General features: G+C 52.5%; 2 protein-coding genes across 4 annotated transcripts in view; one reads left to right on the top strand and one right to left on the bottom strand.

Moving 5' to 3' along the window:
• Positions 1-24: 24 nt before the first annotated feature.
• Positions 25-21,986, top strand: LOC103184805 (tenascin R (restrictin, janusin)). Its single transcript, XM_007903014.2, is given in 23 exon segments — positions 25-496; positions 1,149-1,625; positions 3,896-4,159; positions 4,507-4,622; positions 4,891-5,041; positions 6,983-7,252; positions 8,344-8,529; positions 8,853-8,942; positions 9,156-9,419; positions 10,302-10,322; positions 10,325-10,567; positions 12,508-12,636; positions 12,761-12,904; positions 13,032-13,151; positions 13,441-13,584; positions 14,262-14,392; positions 14,970-15,102; positions 16,055-16,206; positions 16,706-16,802; positions 17,327-17,488; positions 18,396-18,559; positions 20,035-20,193; positions 20,689-21,986. Coding segments are annotated over 22 exon segments (4,041 nt in total). The 3' UTR covers positions 20,146-20,193; positions 20,689-21,986.
• A 1,204-nt stretch (positions 21,987-23,190) lies between these two features.
• The window catches only part of LOC103184759 (RAB GTPase activating protein 1-like), a 30,352-nt gene continuing 29,042 nt past the window's right edge, over positions 23,191-24,500 (bottom strand). For all 3 annotated transcript variants that reach the window (XM_007902937.2, XM_007902938.2, XM_007902939.2), the window contains 2 exons: positions 24,101-24,304; positions 23,191-23,702 (listed from right to left, as the gene is read on the bottom strand). In XM_007902937.2, coding sequence (XP_007901128.2) covers positions 23,568-23,702; positions 24,101-24,304 — 339 coding nt within the window. In that variant the 3' untranslated portion in view covers positions 23,191-23,567. The remainder of the gene's footprint in view (positions 23,703-24,100; positions 24,305-24,500) is intronic.

Genomic DNA, 24,500 nt, shown 5'->3' with positions numbered 1-24,500 from the left:
TCGTGCGTGCGCGTGTATGTGGCCATGCTGCTCTGGCTGCCCGCGCTGACTCTCAGCCTGGTGCTGGAGGCCGCACAGGCCCGGACCCCAGCCCCGGCCCGGCCCCCCGTGAGGACTCACCGGCGGAGGCGGGAGGAGCCCAAGAGCCACAGCTACCAAATTAACCAGACGGTGACCGCCCGCCAGCCCGCCCTCGTCTTCAACCACGTCTACAACATCAACGTGCCTCTGGCGGCTCTGTGCTCGGTCACCACTGACACCTCAACCGGCCCCTCGCCGGCAGACACCGAGGACGCCTACTACGCGGCGGAGACCAAAGACCCCGACTCGGACATCACCTTCACCCACCACATCAACATCCCACATCGCGCCTGTGGCTGCCCGGACACCCCCAGCCTCCAGCACCTCCTCATCCGCCTCCAACTCCTCGAGCAGGAGGTCTCCCAGCTCCGCCAGCACTGCGGCTCAGGCTGCTGTGGACCTAGCCAAGCCTCAGGTACACAGCCTCTGGTACACAGCCTCTGGTACACAGCCTCTGGTACACAGCCTCTGGTACACAGCCTCAGGTACGCAGCCTCAGGTACACAGCCTCAGGTACACAGCCTCTGGTACACAGCCTCAGGTACACAGCCTCTGGTACACAGCCTCTGGTACACAGCCTCAGAAACACAGCCTCAGGTACACAGCCTCAGGTACATAGCCCCTGGTACACAGCCTCTGGTACACAGCTTCAGATACAGTCTCAGGTACACAGCCTCAGGTACACAGTCTCTGGTACACAGCCTCTGGTACACAGCCTCAGGTACACAGCCTCAGGTACACAGCCTCTGGTACACAGCCTCAGATACACAGTCTCAGGTAGATGGGCCCAAGGCTGAGCCTCTCTGAGTCGCTCTCTCTGTCTCTCGCTTGTATTTCTCTCAATCTTTCTAACTGTCTCAATCTCTCTCTCCCTTTCTCTCACTCGCTCTCTCGCTGTGTCGCTCTCTCTGTCTGTTTGTCTCTCTCACTTCTCTCTCATTCTCTGTCTCTGGCTATGTGGCTGTCTGTGTCTCTCTCTCTCACTGTCTCTGGCAGGGTATGTGTGTATGTGTGTGCACGCATGTATGTGTGTCTCTCTGACTCTCACTCTCTGGCTCTGACTGTAGGTCAGACAGACTACATGCCCCTGTGCAGTGGACACGGGAACTTCAGCCTGGACACGTGTGGTTGTACGTGCGAGGATGGCTGGACGGGGAAGAACTGCTCTGAGCCCACATGTGCGGGGCGGTGCTCACAGGGAGGTACGTGCGTGGACGGAGAGTGCGTGTGCGACAATGAGCACACGGGCCCGGCGTGCAGCGAGACACGCTGTCCCAACGCCTGCAGTGCACACGGCATTTGCGTGGACGGGGAGTGCGTGTGCGAGGAGCCGTACAAAGGCGAAGATTGCGGGCGGCTCAAGTGCCCTAACCAGTGCTCAGGCCGCGGCTGGTGTGTGAACGACTCGTGTGTGTGTGAGGAGCGGTACACCGGGGAGGATTGCAGGCAGCCACGCTGTGTGACAGACTGCGGGCAATATGGTCACTGTCAGCACGGGCTCTGTGTCTGTCAGGACGGCTACACCGGAGAAGACTGCTCCGCAGGTAAAGTCACAGCCCGCACCACGTACCACACATGGCCCTCATGATCACTAACTCCACCATCATCATGATCACTGACTCCATCATCATTATCATCATCACTAACACCATCATCATCACCACTGTCACCACCATCACCACCATCGCCATTATCACTGTCATCACACACGAGCTCTGGCTGTTCGAACCCACCTCTTGTTTCAGCAATGAATCTCAGTGGAGTGAGGCTGCCAGTTGCAGGGAATCTACTGTCTCCCTGGTCTGACTGCTTCTGTGTGTCTTTGGCTCAGGTACACACTGGCGCGACTCGCCCTCGGGAGGATTTTAGTGACCTCAGTCCTGCCTCAGTCACTCATATTTTTGCTTCTGAGTCAGGAGGTTGTGGGTTCACGCTGGACACAGGGCTCTGAGCTCACTGTCTGGGACGACGCTCCAGTGCCTGTCAGAGGTTCGGTCCTTTGGATGAGACATGAAACTGAGCTGTCTGAGTCTGTCTGTTCAGGGGGAACATTAAAGATCCCGCGGCACTTTTGGAAAAGAGAAGCGAGTTTCTCTCCCGGTTTCCGGGCTGAAAATCCCCCTAATAAAATCGGTCAGACACTCTACGGTTGTTTGTGGTACATTGCTTTACAACTTGTGGAGTCCTGTAGCTCAGTGGTTAGAGCGCTCGCCTCGCAAGCAAAAGAAGTGGGTTCGATTCCCGGCAGGGTGAAACGTTGGGCAAGTTTCCTTACTCCACCTGCCTCTGTTTATCCAGGAATAAGTAGGAAGGAACCCGGTTGTTAGTCGATTGGCGGATCGCTTTTCCGGGGGTAATAATTCCTTCAAAAAAATAATAAATTGGTCACTTCAATCCGCGACTGTTTGTGGGACACTGCTGTGCGCAATTGGCTGCTGCGCTTTCCCCCCCCAAAATACAGTCAATTCACTTTACAGTATAAAAATAATCCTTGCATTTGATTTAATGCTTTTCACGACTTCAAGACGTCTCAAAGCGCTTCACAGAATATACTGTAAAGTGAATTGACTGTACATTTGTGGGCAAAATGCAGCAGCCAATCGCACGCAGCAGTGTCCCACAAACAGTCATGGATTGAATTTATTATTGTTTTTTTTCTTGAGGGATTATTATCAGGCGCGTGGAGTAAGGAAACTTGCCTAAGGTTTCACGCTGCCGGGAATCGAACCCAGGACTCTCGCTTGCAAGGCGAGCGCCCTAATCACTGAGCTACAGGACTCCACCACCACAACAAATTGCATTTCCAATTTTATGTGGGTGTTTGTTGGGCAGGACAGTGGGAGAGAGAAATTCCCTTCTCTATTTGAGTAGTACCATGGGACCTCTGGTGTCTGCCTGAACAGATAGGAATATCGGTGGGGTCGAAGGTTTATGTCAGACACCCTCCGGCTGACTTCTAAGTTATGTAACAGAACGAGGCTCCTCTCCCCTCTCCGGGCCAGTCAGGAAGCCCGAACTTGATTGATCCTAATGTAACAGATTGCCTCTGGTAATCCGTGCTGGAGCCCGGCCCGGCCCGGCCCCTGTTGCTCCCACAAGCGCAGTCTGGAACATGCAACGTCAGGAACGATTTGTTCAGTCATTAGGGAAACTCCAGGTCCCAAAGGCTGAGAAAGAGGTTTAACATCCGAGTGAGGTACGGGCAGATTGGAGGGTGGGCTCTGTCCAGGAAGCCAACTCGTGCCTGAGCACTTGGGGGACAGGGAAGAGGTAGCCCCCCCGGGGTGGACAGCGGGGAGGGCTGAGGAGCTACCTCTTTTCTTTTCCCCCAAGTGCTCAAGCTCGAGTTGGCTTGTTAGCAATAATAAGCTCTGAAGCTCGCTCAGCCCTGACAGGAAACGGGGTTGGCAGATGCACAGACTGAATCTCACCACAGGACGTGCTGTAATAAGGGCTGGGGTTGGGGTTGGGGCTAGGCTGGGGGTAGGGTTGGGATGGGACCCAGTTGTAGTAGTTGATGGGCAGATCACTTTCCAAGGGTAATAATCCCCTTGAATAATAATAATTTGGTCACTCAATCCACGACTGTTTGTGGGACGCTGCTGTGCACGATCGGCTGATGTGCTTCATCCACAAAATATACAGTCAATTCACTTTACAATATATTCTGTGAAGCCCTTTGAGACGTCTCGAAGACGTGATAAGGCGCTATATCAAATGCAAGGATTATTATAAATACATCGCTCTGCAACACACACCAGCCCAGCATCTCTCTGCCTGTAGCCTGTGTAACCCACTGCCTCTGTGTCTCCAGTTGTGCCCCCGAAGGCAGTGCGAGTGAGTGGAGTGACTGACCGCACCATTGAGCTGGCGTGGGAGGGCCCCCTGGTGGTGAACGAGTACCTGATCACCTACACGCCAGCGATGGTGGGAGGGGTGCAGCTGGAGGTGCGGGTGCCGGGAGACTGGACGGCAGCCACCATCACACAGCTGGAGCCGGGCATGGAGTATAAGCTGAACGTGTATGCCGTGCTCAACAACAAGCTGAGCGTGCCTGTCAACGCCCGCGTCGCCACCCGTGAGTAACCGTCTGCCTGACCGTCTCCAGTGGTAACCAGGAAACAGGCTCACAGCGCTCAGTGAAGGGCTGACACACCTCTCGCCTGGCTCTGGGCAGGACTCTGGGCACAGTGTGGGCAGAAAGGGTAGGGCTGTAGGCACACTGTGGGCAGACTCCAGTGGGGACTGTCCAATGATGGAGAGGGTACAATGAAAGGCGAGTGAACCAATCCATGGGATTGGGCGTCAGAGCTCAGCCAGTGACAAGGAGACATCCGTCAGTGCCTCTACCATAGCCCCTCGGTGGGACAATCATCTGATCATCTTCAACCCTCTCCCTCGTCCTCACCTGTTCTCTTCACACAGATCTCTCGACCCCGGAGGGTCTTCGCTTTAAATCCATCACAGAGACGGCAGTGGAGGTGCAGTGGGAGCCCTTCCAGTTCCCCTTTGATGGCTGGGAAATCAGTTTTATTCCGAAGGTGAGCTCACAAACAACGGCATTCCATGTCCTAATCCCCATCCCAATCCCTGTCCCAATCCCTGTCCCAATCCCTGTCCCAGTCGCATTCCCAGTCCCCATCCCAATCCCTGTCCCAATCCCCATCCACAATTTGTCTTGACTCTCGGCCAGACTGTATCTCCCCTGTTTGACACTCTCTCTTTGTTTCTGTGTGTGTGCGTGTATGTGTGTGGCGTGTGTGTGTCTCTGTCCCTCTGCGTCTGTTTCTCTGTGTCTGTGCCTCTCAGAGTAATGAGGGCGGGATGATAGCTCAGTTGCCGAGCAGTGTCACGGTGTTTAACCAGACGGGGCTGAAGGCGGGTGAGGAGTACACCGTCAGCCTGGTCGCACTGAAGGAGCAGAGCCGCAGCTCACCGGCCTCTGGGACCCTTGCCACCAGTGAGTGTCGCAGCGGGGGCGGGGGGGGGTGGGGGTGGGGGGCCGGGTGGGAGCGGGGAGCGCTGTGCGTGGGAGGGGGGGCGCTGTGCCGTGGGAGGTGCGCTGTGCGGAGGAGGGTGGGTTTCCGTGCGTGTCAGACACCCGGCTGATCACGGTGACGGGTTTCCCGGTGACGGGCGTCAGAAACACGGTGACCAGATCGAGGAGAAGAAATGAACACGCAGCACCCTCCACTGGCCACACTGAGATCTGACTCGCACACAGAGTGAGAACTCACACTCCCCCACTCTTGTTCTCTCAGACTATTCTTCCTAAAATTTCAGTTCGAAACATTACCGGACAAAGGGTCGATTTATTTCTCAATTCGGAATCTGTTTCTTTTTTAACAACTGCGGAAACTTTCTTCGAAATCTGGATTTTGATTAACAAATTTTTATAGGATTCCGTCTGATCTGAGTCCCATTCTGTGCCGAGGGGCTGGGGCGGGGCGGGGCTGGGGTGGGCTTGGGGAGCGGGGGGTGTCAGGCAGTGCTGGGACGTGAGCTTATCGGTGAATTAATGGAGAACAGCTTAGACGCTTCTGATCTCAGTCGGGTTGGGAGCGGTGACGAGATGACTAATTGTGCAGATTAATTGGCTGTGTTAATGAGCTGCGTTAATGCTCGCTAATGAGAGCAGGACAGCATGTCATTGCAGGGGAAGTAGCCCAACCACGAGCAACCGGAGGAAACCAGATGTTTGCAGCACAGAAGGAGGCTATTCGGCTAATCGAGCCTAATCGAGCTTGCCCCAGCTCTCAGAGCGAGCTGTCCATTCAGTCCAACTGTCCTGCCCTCTCTCCATCCCCCTTCAAGCCTCTATCCTTGTCTACCCATCCACATCCTCATAGAATCCAGTAGCGTACAGGTTAGAGCACTCGCTTCAAGAGCGAGAGGACCCGGGTTCAATTTCCGGGTGCAGTAAGTAATCCACGGCTGTTTGTGGGACACTGCTGTGCGCAACATTACGCCGCATTTCGGCCACAAAATATACAGTCAATCCACTTTACAATGTACTCTGTGAAGCACTTTGACCACGTCTCAACGACGTGATAGATCAACTGCAAGGATTATTATTATAATAGGCAATTTAGTTTGGTGGTGGGTACCTGAGTATAAACCCCTGATTATCATGAGCTTCTATCATTTTGAGGATTAAACACACAGATGATAGCGCTCCCACATTCAGCAACAATCTACAGGAACTTCACCTCTCACATCTCACAGCTGCCCGGGAGCCTGAGCGGGCAGGAGAGGAGGAGGAGTACTGTTAGGAGGGGGAACGTAACTAAAAGAACAGTGGAAGGGATTGGTATTTAGGTGGATTTTTAAAGGTGAAAAGGGGGTGAGTGAGGCAAGGAGTAGGAGTGGCCGGGTTTGTTGGGTTTAAGAAGGTGGCAGAAGTAGGGAGAAGCAAGACTGTGGAAGGATTTAAAAGTGAGGACAAGGATCCTGAATTGGATCCTCTGGGGAATGGGGAGCCAGTGGAAAACCAACAATAGAGTTTAATTTTTACCAATGGTTACTTCACCGGGAGGGAAACAGGAGCCAAGAGTAATCCCATCGGTTCAGTTTGCACCCACTGTAGAGCAAGCATCATTCTGTCTGTAACCTTGGCTTGCAAGACGGACAGTGTAGAGGGAACTTTACTTTGTCTCTAACTTGGGAGTGAGGACGGAGAGTGTAGAGGGAGCTTTACTCTGTCTCTAACCCTAACCTGGGAGTGAGGACGGAGAGTGTAGAGGGAGCTTTACTCTGTCTCTAACCCGTGCTATTACTGACCTGGGAGCGTGGACGGAGAGTGTGCGGTGAGTTGAAAGAAGTAGAATGCTATACTGTGCAAGGGTTTGCTTGTGTGAGACGTGGTTGGTGTCACAGCGAGTTCCTGTTCTGTGCCTTCCAGTGATTGATGGGCCGAATCAAGTGACGGTGAGGGAGGTAGCGGACACCTTTGCGTTTGTGGAATGGTCTCCCCCGCGGGCGCACGTGGAGCACATTGTGCTGACCTACGGTCCGGTCAGCGGCTCAAGCCCAGCGACCAGCCTGACGCTGCAGCCCTCCCTCAGCCAGTACTCCCTGCAGAGCCTGCGGCCCGGCACCACCTACCAGGTGTCAGTCAGCGGAGTCCGGGAGCACGGGCAGAGCAAACCCGTGTCCACCCTCTTCCAAACAGGTGCGTGGAGGTGTGCCTACACGCATATCGATGCACAAGGACACGTCTGTGTATGGTCACATTAGATGCGCTTCATGCATCTAACCCTCAATCTCCCAGAGCGACAGGACACAAGCACGTGTGTGATACAGGCGGTCAGTGTGTGAGCGACACAGGCGGTCAAGTGTGTGAGCGACACAGGCGGTCAAGTGTGTGAGCGACACAGGCGGTCAGTGTGTGAGCGACACAGGCGGTCAGTGTGTGAGCGACACAGGCGGTCAGTGTCCAAGTCCTTTTCAATTTCCTATTAAATCCATTTAAGTGTATCTCCACCAGTCATACTAACAACCGCGTAACTCGTAACACCACTACTGCACTTGCCATTACCGAGCTTACCGGCTGTTTCCCGCACCTGCCTCCAACAGACACCACACATTCACACCCCAACACGTCTCAACAACGTCATTGCATACAGCAGCAAAGGTAGGTGGGTTGGGGGGGGAGGGTGGGCAGATCGCGTCATCTGATCATGTGGAGAGCAAAGGGGACCTGTCACCGTGTATTACAAATGGGAACTCTGCCCATTCATGCCAACAAGAACAACTTGCATTTATATAGCGCTCCTCACGCAGGGTAACTCTCGGAGCACTTGTCATGACTGGAGCACAGCCTCATGGCTACAAGAGCATTGCTGAACTGACGTACGCGCTCTCAGATTTCCTCCAAATGTTCCCTTTTACACCTGAGACAATTAAGTGGAGGCTTAGCATCCGCTTTCAACTCTTAAATAATTCACACACTTGTATCATCTCCCGCTACAAGAAAAAATTCGATAAAATCAGGGAAGGCTACAGGAACATTCAAATAAAACATTTCCAGATAATAAAACAGGTTGAGAAGTACATGAAAACGGTAGTTCCAGAAAATGAGGAAACCTTGAAACCATTTTGAAACCTTGCAGCACAGTGTTTACGTATTTGTTATGTGTAAGTCATATAAAATCTGACTTATAAATATATGATACAAGTTTGACATAACTTAAACTTAAATGTATGGTCCCAACGGACACGATGATGTGAGGTTCACTATAGTCTCTGTGTTTCATTCCTCAGACATTGATGCTCCTAAGAACCTGCGTGTGGCTGTGCCAGGGGATAGTGCGGTGCAGCTGGAGTGGGACAACAGTGATGCCGCGGTGGAGAAGTACCGAGTGGTGTACAGCACGCTGGCCGGAGGCCAATACCACGAGCTGCTCGTCCCCGAGAACTCCGGCCCCACCACACGGGTCACACTGACCGGTGAGAGCTCCACCGGCACGGCATGGGCAGGTCCAGCTCTCAGGCCGCCTCAGTCACTCATACTCCCCCTTCATCTCCCCCTCTATCTCCTCTCCATCTCCCCCTCCACATCCCTCTTCCCTCCTTTGTCCCCTCCGCTCCCTCTCAACCTCCCTCTCCCCTTCATCTCCACCCCTCTCTCCCCTCCATCTCCCCCTCCATCTCTCCCCCCTCTCTTTATCTCCATCTCCCCCCACACTTTGCCTCCCTGGGATTCCTCTCTATTACCAGTATAGACAGTCCCTCTCTGGGTCTCTAATTCTCTCTCTCTCTCGTACACTCAGACCTGTTACCAGGCACTGAATATGGAATCGGGATCTCGGCCATCAAAGACACGAGGCAGAGTGTGCCGGCCACCATCAACGCCAGGACTGGTAAGTTCACTGCGACGGTACTGTACAGTCAGACCGTTTGTGTGTGTGTGTGTGGGTGTTGCTGTACAGGCAGATGTGTCACTGTCACTGTGTGTCAGTGTGACGTATGTCAGTATGGCGTGTGTCAGTATGGCGTGTGTCAGTATGGCGTGTGTCCGGTGTGAACTCTCTTGCGACGCAGTGTGAAACCTGCTGCTCTGTGTGTTGTGTCAGAGCTGGACAGTCCGCAGGGACTGAGTGTGACGGCGCTGAGCGAGACCAGTGTCTCTCTGATGTGGACGGAGGTGCGGGGGCCTGTTGATCATTATCGGGTCAGTTACAGCACAGCCTCAGGGCCGGGCTCCGAGCTGACCATCCCCAGGGGCAGCTCCTTCCTCACCCTGGCAGACCTGGAGGCCGGCAGCACATACAACATCTCGGTGGTGGCCGAACGCGGCTGGCAGCAGAGTGCCCCCTCCACCATCCAGGTCACCACAGGTAAGTGTGTGCACAGAGCTGAGTGTGAGATTATAGTGAGCACAGCACTGAATGTGAGATAATAGTGAGCACAACACTGAGCCTGAGATGATAGTGAGCACAGCACTGACATTCCATGAGCGTGGGAGTGTGAGCTGGTGGGGATCTGAGACCCGAGGATCCACTCCCCCCCCAATCCCCAGCTCACAGCAACCATCCCCAGGTCCCAGCCTGGCCCAGTCTCAGCACAAAGAACCAACATTGCTGTGAACGCACCAAATGTGTTTATTGACCATTGGCCACATGTGGGAGTCCAGGTAACAGTGACCTCCTCTGACCACTGGGGGCGCCACCACTCGGGCTCAGACTGTGGGGGCACGACTGACCTACTGTTAACCTCCAGAACCTTCTAGCCCCTCTTTATCTTTAGCTTCTCTCTCGCTCTCGCTCTCTCTCAAGGGGTCGGCCCAGTACGGGAGGTGATGAATGGCGACAGTCTTTACACAGATTTATTTATGTTTACAGGAAAAGGACAGCGATGGCTATTCCTGTCGCTGACATCCCTCTCTTTCCCCATAACTAAACATGCTTAAAGGCCAATATTGTCAATGCTGTTGTTTGTGTTTGAGTTTGGGGTGAACTGTGTACTGTCTAAACAGGTTACATCCTGTACAACTCTTACCAATGGCCAGGCCTCTACCGCTCTGGCCTCTATCAATGGCCAGGCCTCTGTGTCCAGGCCTCTACCAGTGTCCAGTGTAAGCGGAGGCCTTAGACTCAGGGTGTGCGTGTGTAGGCCTCAGGTAGTTTTGCGAATGGTCATAAGGAGGTGTGTGTGTGAGATCCCTCCTGATGGAGGTCCTGTTCCCTTGTAACCTCTCGCCTCCTTTGTGTAACTCGCAGGGTTCCAGCCGGTTGCCCAGCTAGGTTCTCTGACATCACGGCAAACAGTGCGGGGGTCTCGTGGGCCGTCCCGGTGCCCCCCGCCGACCTCTACATTCTCAATTATAATCCCAAGGAGCACGGGGAGACGCTGCAGATCACAGTGGATGGCAACAGCACGCAGACCAGGCTGCGAGGGCTGCAGCCCTCTGTAGAGTATATAGTCAGTCTGGTGGCTGTCCAGGGAACCATCACCTCTGAGCCAATAGTGGGCTCGTTCAGCACAGGTACAGAGAGCAGCTGCTGACGGCCACTTTCATACACCTCCCGGGGACTGTCCGGGCACAGAGCCAGCACAGAGTGGCAGCCATTAGGGCTTCGGCTTGCAGGGCTAACAGGAGCTGAGTGGGATGATTCCCTGCCCCCAGTGACTGGTTAGCCCTTCCAAGTCCTGCCAATGAGCCGGGCCGTGCCCTGAAGCAGGCAGACAGCAGCATGAGATAGGCTGACTGTTCACCGGTTCCTGCCCTGACCCTAACCACCTGGCTCTAAAGCCTAAGACAAAAAATAAGGATTAATGCCACTCAACCCAGATAAAATTAAAAGTGTTTTCCTCCCCAGAGCAAATTCAAATCAAGGAATCACAGAATCTTACAGCACAGAAGGAGGCCATTCTTCCCATCGTGCCTGTCTATCCCGGCTCTTTGAAAGAGCTACCAACTAGTCCCACTTTCCCCGCTCTTATCCCAGAGCCCTGCAAATTTTTCCTTCTTAAGTACCTCTTTAAGTACTTTAAAATATATTTTTTTTACCTTAACTACTTTGCCACATTCAGAATGAGCAGCCCAGCAAATAGGGGCACCAGGAACGCAAATCGGGATAAAGTACCACTCAAATGTAATACCTAATTCTACCCCTAATCCATACCATAAAACTGACCCTAAATCTTACCCCCCACCCTCATCTTAGACCCCTATTCCTAAAGCCTAAGGCAAAAATGAAAGACTAAAGGTTTTTTCCGCCCCAAAGCAAATTTGAATCTAAATTTTGTCAGAGTGAGCTGTCCACTCAGTCCCACTGCTCTGCCTTCGTATAACCGTCCACATCCCTCATGACACCCACCATGGGCTCTGCCACCACCCATTTACACAGTTGATTCCTGTCTAATTACCTATTAACCGTTGCTGCTCTGCCGGGGATCACACAGCCGCAGGAGGCCAGGCTCCACCTTTGCATTGCTCTGGGATGTGTATCTAAGTGGCCGTCGCTGTACGTCACATGGTTCTGTGTGGCCCTCGCCTCAGTCCATCAGTGGCTGCCCGTGCTCATGGCTTCTGTCTGGCTTCCCTGCTCTCGCTCCCAATCACATCGCTTCTCCCAGGGTCTGGCTGTCACCCCATCAGTCTGCCATCAATGAACGCCCGCCGGTGGTCGGTGCATGTGAGCAGCAGCTGCTAACTCATGGCTTGTCTCTTTCCTTGCAGATGGTGAGACTTTACCGCTAACTACCTCACGATGTGTTTACATTGCCTTTCTCATTTTGTTGCTGTGCCATCCTCACCTTCAAGTGTGATCATTCCCCAACATCAGTTAGAGTCTGGCTTATTCATCCCTCAATCCACCCCCCCCATCGTCCTCGCCTGTCATCGTCCAGCGCAGTGTGTTTGTTTTTAGTCACTGGGTGTCTGACACACAGGGAAACCCATCACTGTGATCAGCCGGGTTTCTGACACACGAGGAAACCCATCAGTTCGTAAGTGTCCAAATCAGACTGAGACTCACATGGAAATTGCAGAGATATTTACTGGGGTGGAATGCACACTCTCTTCCCTGGAGGGACACTTCCTGCTTACCAAATTCTGGAGAGTATTAGGCGCGGTTGGTTTGGGGTAACTGCTGGAGTTTAACCAGCTAAATATTAATGGCATAGTTTGCCATTGGTATTGCTGTCTGGCAAGTTTTCCCTCTGCTTGTCCAGCTAGGACCACCCTACCCGTTAGGGCTTTGGCTTGCAGGGTTATTCACTATATTCTCAGTGACTCTCACAGTGATGGACAGGCAATCTCTGCCGCCCTGAGTGCCAGGATTCCGGTTTCTTTTCATCAGCAGACGAAGGTTTATTTTCTGAAAACAAGTGAGCTGTAAGTTAACCTCTAGTGTGCTGTACCGCTCTCTCCGCTCCTCGGCAGGGCGCTCACTGACCTGCTCTTGCCTTGTTTTCCCGCAGCCATCGATCCCCCACGGGAGATGTCTTTCTCGAACATCACCGAGGACTCCATCACCGTCAACTGGCTCCGGCCAGTTGCCCCTTTTGATCATTACCAGATGCTGTACCAGCCCGCCGAGGGCCAGCAAGGTAACCGCCAACACCAACATGGTATCCAAATACCGGCATACTAACCACCAACACTGACATACGAACCCCTCTCTCTCCTCCCCCCCCCCCACCCCACCTCTCTCTCTCCCCTTCTCTGTTATAGGCCGAGTGGAGAGTGTGGTGATTGAGTCCTTCCTGACTGAGTACACTTTGAATGAGCTGCAGCCAGCGACACTTTACCAGGTCAACCTCAACACCGTACGAGGGCTGGAGGAGAGTGCGCTGCTCACCAACACAGTGCAGACAGGTCAGCCTCATCTCCCGCTCGTCTTAGTCCCTCTCCCTCAGTCCTCTCTCCCTCAATCCCCTCTCCCGGAGTGATTGACCTCACTCTCTCTCTCACACACTCTCTCTCTCTCCTGATGCTCTCTCAGCCATGGCCTCTCCTCTGGACCTGCGTGTGGTGAACATCACTCCGAGCGGAGCTGAGCTGCAGTGGACGGCGCCCGAGGCCAGTGTGGACAGCTACGTGATCGCGCTGACAGACGAGCAGGGTATGGGCATGGCTGACATGGGAGAGCAGGGCCTGCCCATCCGATTGAATGTGGCAGTGGCGGGGCATGATAGAGCGTGGTGTGATAGAGTGGGTGTAATGGAGGGTGGGTGTAATGGAGGGTGGGTGTAATGGAGGGTGGGTGTAATGGACGGTGGGTGTAATGGACGGTGGGTGTAATGAAGGGTAGGTGTAATAGAGGGTGGGGGTAATGGTGGGTGTGACGGAGGGTGATATGATGTGATGGAGTTGTCACGTGCTCTGTGCTGACCCTCTGCTTGTGTCCGCAGTGGGTGCTGAGGTGGTGCTGGCTGATGGCAGCCAGACTGAGCAGCGACTGAATGAGCTTCAGCCTCACACACGTTACCTGGTTACCATGTACGCAGCCAAAGGTCCAATGACCAGCGCCGTGATCTCTACCAGCTTCCTCACCCGTACGTTTAGCCCTCGTGCCTCCACAGTCTGTGTCCAAGGGGGAGGTGACCATAGACATAGTCAATGAGAAAGGTCTTCAGGCGCAATCTGAAGATGGGGATGGAAGGGGCAAGGCAGAGGGATTGGTGGAGAATGTTCCAGAGTTTCGGGGCATAGTGGCTGAAAGCGCAGCCATCGATGGTGATGGTGATGGAGGGCATGAGGGACATACAAGAAGCCGGAGCCAGTCGAGTGGAGGCAGCGGGTTGTGGGTTGGGGGTTACAGATCGTAGAGATAGGGCATGAAAGGATTTGAAAACAAAGGTGAGGATCTTGAAATCGATCCGTTCGGTCATGGGGAGCCAGTGGAGCCTGACTAGAACTGGTGTGATGGGGCACGGAGTTTAGTACGGGTGAGTATGCGAATGGTGGCATTTGGGATTAGATGGATCTTGTGGATGGTGGAGCTGGGGAGACCAGGAGGAGGGCATTTGACCAAGTCGAGTCGGGAGGTGATGAACGCACGGACGAGGGGTTTAGCTGCATTTGGGGTAATGCACAGTCAGAGTTGGTAATTTGGAGGGAGTGGAGAAAAGCAGTCCTGGTCAGGTACCAGATGTGGAGTAGGGATGTGGTAGACCCAGAATGGCTTCCTCCTCACTATGTCTGATGACCGCGCTCTCCTCCTCGATTCCAGCTGTTGATCCCCCGGTGAACCTGACAGCCAGTGAAGTCACCAGGAAAAGTGCCCTGGTCTCGTGGCAGCCGCCCAGCGCTCGCATCGAAAACTATATCCTAATGTACAAGGCCGGCAGCGGCAACAGGAAGGTAGGTCTGGTCTGGGTCAGGAGCAGCCACACTGCGAGACAGGCCTGGTCTGGCCTGGGCTGGAGCAGCCACAATAGGACCAACAAGAATAAGAGCTTGCATTTGATATCTGGGGTGGAGCAAGGGAGAGGGGAGAAAGAGATTAGAGAGATAGGGAGGTCCTAGGGTGTGAAGCATTTAGAAGTGAGAATGAGGACATTACCATTCCTCCTTTGGGAGCCAGTCGAGGACTGGGGTGATGGGTATGTGAGGTTTGGTGTGGATTGAGGATGGGGTCAGTGGAGTTTTGGATGAGCTGGAACTTGTGGATGGTGGAGCCTGGGAGTCCATTGAGCAAAGTGTTAGCAATTGATGAAGACACGAGAGGAGGCAGATGATGTGGCGGAGGTGAAGGAAAGTAGGGAGTGAGGGACAGCGATTGAGGGAGTGAGAGGGAGGGAGATTGAGGGAGAGTGAGCGAGTGAGGGAGAGCAAGGGGAGAGCAAGGCGGAGTGAGGGAGAGTGAGAGGGAGTGAGGGAGAGTGAGGGGGAACGAGCAAGGCAGTGCCGGTGCTGAGCTGTGTGTTCTCTGGGGTAGGAGCTGATCCTGGATGCTGAGGACACGTGGATCAGACTGGAGGGCTTGCTGGAAACCACAGAGTACAGCCTGAGCCTGCAGGCTGCAGATGGCAGTGAGAGGAGCACAGCCATTGACACTGTCTTCACAACAGGTACCAGCACACAGCAGATACCAGTCTGTATCACACAGACACACAGCAGATACCAGCCTGTATCACACACACAACAGATACCAACCTGTATGACACAGACACACAGCAGATACCAGTCTGTATCACACACACAACAGATACCAGCCTGTATGACACAGATACACAGCAGATACCAGCCTGTATGACACAGACACACAGCAGATACCAGCCTGTATGACACAGACACACAGCAGATACCAGCCTGTATGACACAGACACACAGCAGATACCAGTCTGTATCACACAGACACACAGCAGATACCAGCCTGTATCACACACACATGGCAGATACCAGCCTGTATCACACACACACGGCAGATACCAGCCTGTATCCCACACAAAATAATAATAATAATGACAATAATCCTTGCATTTGATATAGCGCCTTATCATGTTGTCAGGACGTCTCAAGGCACTTCACAGAATATACTGTAAGGTGGAGTGACTGCGTATAATTTGTAGGTGAAACACGGCAGATAATTGTGGACAGCAGTGCTCCACAAAGTCATGGATTGAGAGTTCCCACAACAATCGCTCATGACATAAAAGGCGCTACATAAACACAAATGCAATGTGCTGTTGTTATTCCTCGTCATCTTAAATTTTAAGTCAAAAAGCAGATAACAGACTATATCACACACAGCAGATCCCAGCCTCTTTCTCTGTCTCCCTGAGCCTCTCCCCTCTCTCTCTCTCTCTGAATCTCTCTATGTCTCTCTGAGCCTTTCTCTCTCTTTCTGAGCCCCACTCTCTGTCTCTCTCTCTGTGAGCCTCTCTCTCTCTCTCTTAGCCCCCCAATCTCTGACTCTCTCGCTGTCTCTCTGAGCCTCTCTCTCTGTCTCTCTGAATGTCTCTCTCTGTCTCTCTGAGCCCCCCTACCCCCTCTCTCTCTGTCTGATGCTCTGTGTTGTAGCCGGCCGCCTGTTTCCTTACCCCTGGGACTGCTCGCAGCACCTGCTGAATGGAGATACTGTCAGTGGCATCTACACCGTCTACCTGGCCAGCCAGCCCCAGCAGCCACTACAGGTCTACTGTGACATGACAACCGATGGTGGAGGCTGGACCGTAAGTCACATTCAGCACAGCCAGCCCGAGAGAGGGTCTGTGTGTGAGAATGAGAGAGAGCGAGAGAGATTCAGACAGACAGACAGACAGAGCGAGACTGAGTAAGAGATAGAAAGACTGAGTGAGAGACAGAGAGACTGAGTGAGATATAAATGGACTAATTGAGAGATAGAGTGACTGAGTGAGATACAGAGAGACTGAGTGAGATACAGAGAGACTGAGTGAGATACAGAGAGACTGATTGAAAGATAGAGAGACTGAGTGTGAGGGAGAAAGATTGAGTGTGTGTTAGACTAAGAGAGGGGTAGAGGCAGACAGACAGACAGACAGACGGAGGGACTGACTGACGTCTCTGAATGTGTCCGTGACTGACAGCTCATGACCTGTCAGAGTAAGACACTGCCTTCAGTCCAGCATAAGAGAAGTTTTGTTAACATTTTGCTGGTTTTGTTAATTGCCTGTAACATCAGTAAATCCTCCCGTCTCACATCTCCTGCAGGTTTTCCAGAGGCGACAGAACGGCCTAACGGACTTTGCCCGGAAATGGCTGGATTATCGGCTGGGGTTTGGGAATCTGGAGGATGAGTTCTGGCTGGGTAAAAGCTGCCTCTGTTCTTCCCACGTCACTGTCCGTGACCCCTTCATTCCCAGTTAATCCCACCCTGAGCTGTTAGCTCTCCCTGCTTCAGGGAGGTGGAGACCCCCTACCTCCCGTGCCCCTTCACGTTACACGCTAACACTGAGCTCTCACAGCCAAGCTCTGTGTTTGTAGGTCTTACACTGTGCAGGTGGGCTCCTGCGTGTGGTAGAATGTACATGAAGGTAATATGTGTCAGTGTGTGTGTGTGTGTATCAGTGCATGTGTCAGAGCTCGTCTTGGTGTGTGGGTCCGTAATTGTCTGAATCCATGTGTTAGTGCAAGTGTTGGTTTTTGAGTGTGTGTATTGGGTGGGTGTGCGTGTTGATGTGTGGGTGCGTGTGTTTGGGTGTGTGTGTTGGTGTGTGTGTTGGTGTTAGGGTGTGTGTGTTGGTGTTAGGGTGTGTGTTGATGTGTGAGTGCGTGTGTTGGTGTGTGGATGCCCTGTGGTGGCCATGGTGATGGATAACTGCTGTCTCTCAGGTCTGGACAATCTGCACCGGATCACGATTCAGACACGCTATGAGCTGCGTGTGGACCTGAGGGATGGTGCTGCCACCGCCCACGCCGTGTACGATCGCTTCTACATCAGCGACGCCCGTGATCGCTACAAACTGCGGCTCGGGGACTACAGCGGGACAGCCGGTCAGTGTGTCACACGCTCACTGTCACACTCACTGTGTCACACACTCAAGCCGTCACACGCTCACTCTGTCACACACTCACTCGATCTGTCACACACTCACTCTGTCAAACTCACTGTGTCACACTCACTTTCACACTCTCTGTCACACATTCACTGTGTCACACTCACTGTATCACACCCTCACTCTGTCACACACTCACTCTGTCACACACTCACGGTCACACTCACTCTGTCACACACTCAATCTGTCGCAAACTCACTGTATCACACACTCACTGTGTCACACTCACTCTGTCACACATTCACTGTGTCACACCACCGTGTCACACTGACTCTGGCACACTCTGTCACACTCACTCTGGCACACATTCACTCTGTGTAACGCACTCTGCGTTACACACTCAAATCACATGTCACAAACTCGGCTCAGTGTTGCACATTCATGGCATGTCACATGCTCAGTGCGGTGTTGCTGTGTTGTTGCGTTGCTGTGTTGTGTTTCTCAGTGTTGTTGTGTTGCTGTATTGCACAGTGTTGTTGTGGTGTTGTTGTGTTGTTGCTGTGCTGTATTTCTCAGTGTTGTTGTGTTGCTGTATTTCTCAGTGTTGTTGTGTTGCTGTATTGCACAGTGTTGTTGTGGTGTTGCTGTGCTGTTGTGTTGCTGTGTTGTGTTGCTGTATTTCTCAGTGTTGTGTTGCTGTATTTCCCAGTGTTGTTGTGTTGCTGTAGTTCTCAGTGTTGTGTGGCTGTATTGCACAGTGTTGTTGTGGTGTTGCTGTGTTGTTGTGTTGCTCAGTGCTGTGTTGTTGTGTTGCTCAGTGCTGTGTTGTTGTGTTGCTTTGTGCTGTGCTGTTGTGTTGCTCAGTGCTGTGTTGCTCAGTGCTGTGTTGTTGTGTTGCTCTGCAGGTGACTCTCTGTCCTATCACCAGGGTAGACCATTCTCCACCCGTGACAGAGACAACGATGCCGCGGTCACTAACTGTGCCCTGTCCTATAAGGGCGCCTGGTGGTACAAGAACTGTCACCGCGCAAACCTCAACGGCAAGTACGCCGAGAATCGGCACAGCCAGGTACGCCCACAGCCATTATACCACAGTTTGCCAACACTCTCTCTCCCCTTCACACTCTCACTCTCTCTCTTTCAGTCCCTCCAACACTCTGACTCTCCCCCTGTCTCACACCCGCCTTTGCCCCATATCCCTTGATTCCTTCCGACTTAACAAAAAACTATCCATCTCAGAATAGAAAATGCGAATGGATCCAGCATCCACAGCCTTTTGGGGGAGAGGGTTGCAGATTTCCACTGGCCTTTGTGTGATAAATGGTTCCTGATTTCACGGCTCAATGGCCGAGCTCTCGTTTTGAGCCGATGCCCACTTGTTCTGGATTCCTCCACCAGAGGAAATAGTTTTTCTGTATCTACCCGACCAAAGTTTTATCATTTATATATATCGATGAGATCACCCCTCAACCTCAACTCCAGGGAATACAAACCAAGTTTATGCAACATAACTTCGTAATTTAACAATTTCACCCTCGGTAGGGAGAGGACTTGGGTTTGATTCAAATTTATGACATTGTCGAGACGTCTCAAAGCACTTCACAGAATATACTGTAAAGTCAATTGACTGAATATTTTGTGGGCAAAACACGGCAGCCAATTGCACACAGCAGTGTCCCATTATACAATATAATTATACAATATAATTGTATAATTATATGTTATAAATATAAATACGATATAATTGAATGCCGTGCCTTCAGCCACTGTGCCCCGAGGCTCTGGAACTGCCTTCCTCATTCCCTTTGTCTCGCTCCCTCCCTTCCCATTTTCAGGTCTCTGCTGAAGACCTTTCGTTTTGCCCTCGCCTTTGGTCACCTTCCTCTCCCTCCCCCTACCCCCGGCTCGTTCCCGGGATCCATTATTGTGAAGCGCTCTGAGACGCCGTCCGGCGTGGAGGGCGCTATATAAATCCAAGTTGTTGTTGATTCCCGGGCAGAGCGAAACCTTAGGCAAGTTTCCTTACTCCACACGCCATTTACACAGCAGTAAGTAGGAATTTAGTTGTTAGTCGATTAGTGGATAACTTTCTGGGGGCAATAATCCCTTCAAAAAGTAAATTATAATTTGGTCACTCAATCCATGACTGTTTGTGGGACACTGCTGTGCGCAATTGGCTGCCGTGTTTTGCCCACAAAATATTCAGTCAATTCACTTTACAGTATATTCTGTGAAGCGCTTTGAGACGTCTCGACAATGTCATAAGGCGATATATCAAACACAAGAATTATTATTTATTATGATAGCCAATATTGATCTTTGATTGTTTCCTGAACCTGAGCACCAGCGTTCAAAACTTTGTGCACTTGGCTCCTAAATCCCTTTGCTCCACCACATCCCACTATTAAGAAAAGACAGTGTATTGATCTGGCATTCGCTCTGTCTCACTGGCTCCCTGTCTCTCTATCTCCCTGTCTCCCTGTCTCTCTGTCTCACTGACTCCCTGTTTCCCTGTCTCACTGTCTCTCTCTCTCTCTCTGACAGGGGATAAACTGGTACCACTGGAAAGGCCACGAGAAATCGATCCCGTTTGTGGAGATGAAGATACGCTCTGGGCTGACGGAGCCTCGGGGCCAGCGGGCAGTGCCCGGGTAGTGCTGTGCCCGTGGGGAGCCGCTGTCAGGGACACAGTAGTGAGATATTGTAATAGTGAAAATTCATCCTGTTCAGTACGGCACGTGTAACCACCCGCTTTCTTACCATGGCAATCACCCCCAAACAATAGTCCTGAGAGATGTGTTCAACAGCACTCAGATCAGAGAGGCCACAGTGTGGGCACAGTCCTCTCTACCTCTCAGTCTTGGTCGGTCTCTCACTCTCGATGTTGGAGGTGCCATCCTTTGGATGAGATGTTAAACTGGCCTCATCTGTGCCTGTTCAGGTGGATGTTAAAGATCCCTTGTTGCTATTGTAAAAGCGTAGGGAGTTTCTCTCTCCCTCCTGGTGTCCTGGCCAACAATCCCCCAACAAGTCCCTCGTTTCATGGCTGTTTGTGGGACTTTACTGTGCAAATTGGCCGCCACATCTCGCCCACAAATACACAGTCACCACATTTTACAGCTAATCCAGTGAAGCTCTTTGAGCCCATGTGAGAAGCCTCTGTATCAGATATGAGGATTGTTGTATTTATTTCCACAGACCCTGCAAGCCACAGACCCACCTTTACAAGGTAAATGGCTGTTGGAACAGCTTCCTTCCCCTCTAATACTCCAATGTCATTCCCGACTGGAGCAAATAACTCAACGTATTAACCCCGCGTGGCCAGGTGCCGTGCTTGAACACAGCCAGTCACAAAGGACATCGCCAGGTGGTGGAGCTGTGCCGTGGAAGCAATCCATCACAGCGTTTCCGGAGGAAGAGAGAATAAACCCAAAACAGTCATCAGTAAAGGTCAGCCCGGAACTTCACACATCCCCTGACAGCGGCCTCCAGTGACCCTGATAATGTCCCCTCTTGGCATGCCACGTCACAGGCCACCATTGTATTCAATACTAAATGAAATGGCCAAGGTTCCTCCGACACTTGTAAACTAAACGGTCCCTTGGTCCTTTCTGCCGATGCTAAACAATCGACATCTGATTCAGCCAAATTCCTGAACTCTAAAGTCTCTTTGGCTTCTATATGTAAGTTCACTTGCAAAGTTACCATGTCTGCACTCCTATTTGTTCCCTTTCACATGTTGGTCATTTTTGGGATGTCAATTTTTGTACCTTCTTATCTGTGTAATTTGTTTCCATAATGATGTACGAGTTGCCCGGATTTTGATGCAGATGCCAACTTTCTTACTTACTTGCCTTTGACTACCTCTCCGTCTCCAGCTATAATCATCTTTATTTGCCATTTCTTAATGTCAGCCAACAGAGGAGAGGCTTTGCCTGGCATATCCAACCCAGCGCATCCTTCAGCTGAAATGGGCTGTTTGAAATGATTTTCTGACAGAGTGGTGAGAATGTGAAACTCACGCACTGGCAGAAGCTGGCATTGAGGCAGAAAGCCTCTGAGAATGGCAGTGACGGGAAGGTGGGGAGGGCGATGCCATATATAAGGGTGACCTAGTGATCTCTCTTTCTCTTACATTCTATACTCACTTTCATATCTGACTCTCTAACTCTCACATCTCTCCTCCTCCTCTCAGCCTCTCTCTCTTCTCTCACACTCTATAACTCACATTCTTTAATATCTGTCTCTCTGACACTCTCACCCTCACTTCTCCTCTCTCACACACTCTCTCTGTCTTTCGCTGGGCTGCAGTGAGGATGGAGAGCAGGTTACTGAGGCCCACAGGGCTGTCTGGCCAGGGCTTTGCTGGAGTATTGAGCAGGGGGGTGGTGAGAGGGATTGTGTAAGAGGGGCCTCTCCATGGGGCTAGGGACACAGGGAGTGTGGCTGTCACTGCTGAGGTTTTCTCCCCGTGCTAATAAACCTGTGCTCTTGAATCCTGTGTGTCTGTGAGTGTCTGTGTCTGCCGGCCGGTTGGCCCCAGATTCAGAGGAGACTTGCTGCTGACATGAGGGAGAAGGGATAGACGATATGGAGGGGCCACGGATGCCATAGGATCCTAAACATTGGTACCGACTGCCTGTTCAGGTGGACGTTAAAAGATCCCATGAAAATATTTGAAAAGAGAAGGGGGCTGGGTGTGAGGGTCAAGGAACTCTGTGTGACTTCTGCTCTGCGGTAACAAACAGGTAACAGATATGTAACATATCTGTTTATTATAACATATAAACAGTGAAAGTAACAGGAATATCTACGTTTCAACAAGAACTTTAATAATAATAATAATTATAAATCACAGCCAACTGAGACATTGTACAAATTCAACTACTTTGATAAGCTGCACACCCTGCGTAGTGTGTGTGGAGCTCTCCACAGACAGGCATTGCCAGACTACGACACACAGTGACAGAGAGCCAGACTGACACACAGTGACACACAGAGAGCCGGGCTGACACAGTGACACACAGAGAGCCGGGCTGACACAGTGCCACACAGAGAGCCAGACTGACACAGTGACACACAGAGAGCCGGGCTGACACAGTGCCACACAGAGAGCCAGACTGACACAGTGCCACACAGAGAGCCGGGCTGACACAGTGCCACACAGAGAGCCGGGCTGACACAGTCCCACACAGAGAGCCGGGCTGACACAGTGACACACAGAGAGCCGGGCTGACACAGTGACACACAGAGAGCCAGACTGACACACAGTGACACACAGAGAGCCGGGCTGACACAGTGACACACAGAGAGCCGGGCTGACACAGTGACACACAGAGAGCCAGACTGACACAGTGACACACAGAGAGCCGGGCTGACCCACAGTGACAGACAGTGACACAATGACACAGTGACACACAGAGAGCCAGACTGACACACAGTGCCACACAGAGAGCCGGGCTGACACAGTGACACACAGAGAGCCGGGCTGACACAGTGACACACAGAGAGCCGGGCTGACCCACAGTGACAGACAGTGACACAATGACACAGTGACACACAGAGAGCCAGACTGACACACAGTGCCACACAGAGAGCCGGGCTGACACAGTGACACACAGAGAGCCGGGCTGACACAGTGACACACAGAGAGCCGGGCTGACACAGTGACACACAGAGAGCCGGGCTGACACAGTGACACACAGAGAGCCGGGCTGACCCACAGTGACAGACAGTGACACAATGACACAGTGAACCAGGCTGACCTGGCGATGCTCCTATTCACGACAGTTGAAACGATTTGAATTGAAAAACTTTTTTTTTTACAAAATATGCCTAGTTTGCTGTACAATATACAGATTATCAGCAAGTAGTTTATACTGGATTAAATAATAAATGAAGAATTTAAATGCACCAAAGGCAAATACAGGTGAGTGTGTGTGAGAGTGGGCACCAGTGGGTAAGAGTGGATGTATGTGGGCACAATGAGTACACATGGGCAAGAGTGGGTACCGTGGGCATCAGTGGATGCAGGCAGGCAGTGTGCCTTGTTATGTGTGTGGTGCCAGGCTCAGTGACTATGTGCTGTCCTTGGCTGGGGGTGGGGGCTGGCTGCCAGTCACTGTCTTGATGGAGTTGAGAGTTTTACTGAGCCACGAGTTGCGAGCGGCCTGGATTTCATTCAGCAAAGCTCCTCGGCTGTGCTCCAGCTCCTGTAACACACAGACACACACACAACACAACCATCAGGCCTGGAGACGGGCCCCACCCACAAACAAGCCAAGTCCCCACTCAATCCCCATCCCACAGTTTCACGTCCCACAAGGTCCCACCCCCACAAAATCCCTGCAAGGGAGGAGTGGGGGGGGTGGCACAGGGCAGTGGGGGAGGCACAGGGCAGTGGGGGAGGCACAGGGCAGCGGGGGGGGGGCGCACAGGGCAGCGGGGGCGGGGTACAGGGCAGCGGGGGAGGCACAGGGCAGCGGGGGAGGCACAGGGCAGTGATGGGACAGGGCGGTGGGGAGGGCACAGGACCACAGGGTGCACAGGGCCGTGGGGACAGTGGGTGGGCACATAGCAGTGGGGGCACGATGGGGGCAGAGGGGTGTACCTGGATTTTACACTTGGCCTCCACCAGTTGCAATTTGGTCTGAGCCAGCTCCAGTTCCAGCTCCCGCAGCTGCTTCTGCAGTAGCTCCTTCTCCTCGTCCACACACCGCTCTGTACCTGCCCCCGCCGGCCCCGAGCCTCGGACCCCCAGTCCTCCATCTGGCCGCAACAGCTCACAGCAACGCTCACAGCACAGCACCTTATTCTGTGTTCAACAAAGCAAACACTCATTCAGAACCAGAATAACAGCAACAACAAATGACATTTACACGGCGCCTTTCATGTCAGGAGGACGTCCCAAGGCGCTGGACAGTCAGGGATTTGGACACAAGTTGGAGGTTGGGCTCAGGAGGGGTGGACGGCTGGGAGGGTGGAAGTTAGGAGCGTGACTGAAGGCGCAG

This window comes from Callorhinchus milii, unplaced genomic scaffold, assembly GCF_018977255.1.
Source record: "Callorhinchus milii isolate IMCB2004 unplaced genomic scaffold, IMCB_Cmil_1.0 Scaffold5, whole genome shotgun sequence".
NCBI lineage: Eukaryota > Metazoa > Chordata > Chondrichthyes > Chimaeriformes > Callorhinchidae > Callorhinchus > Callorhinchus milii.
This window is presented reverse-complemented; position numbering and strand designations above follow the sequence as displayed.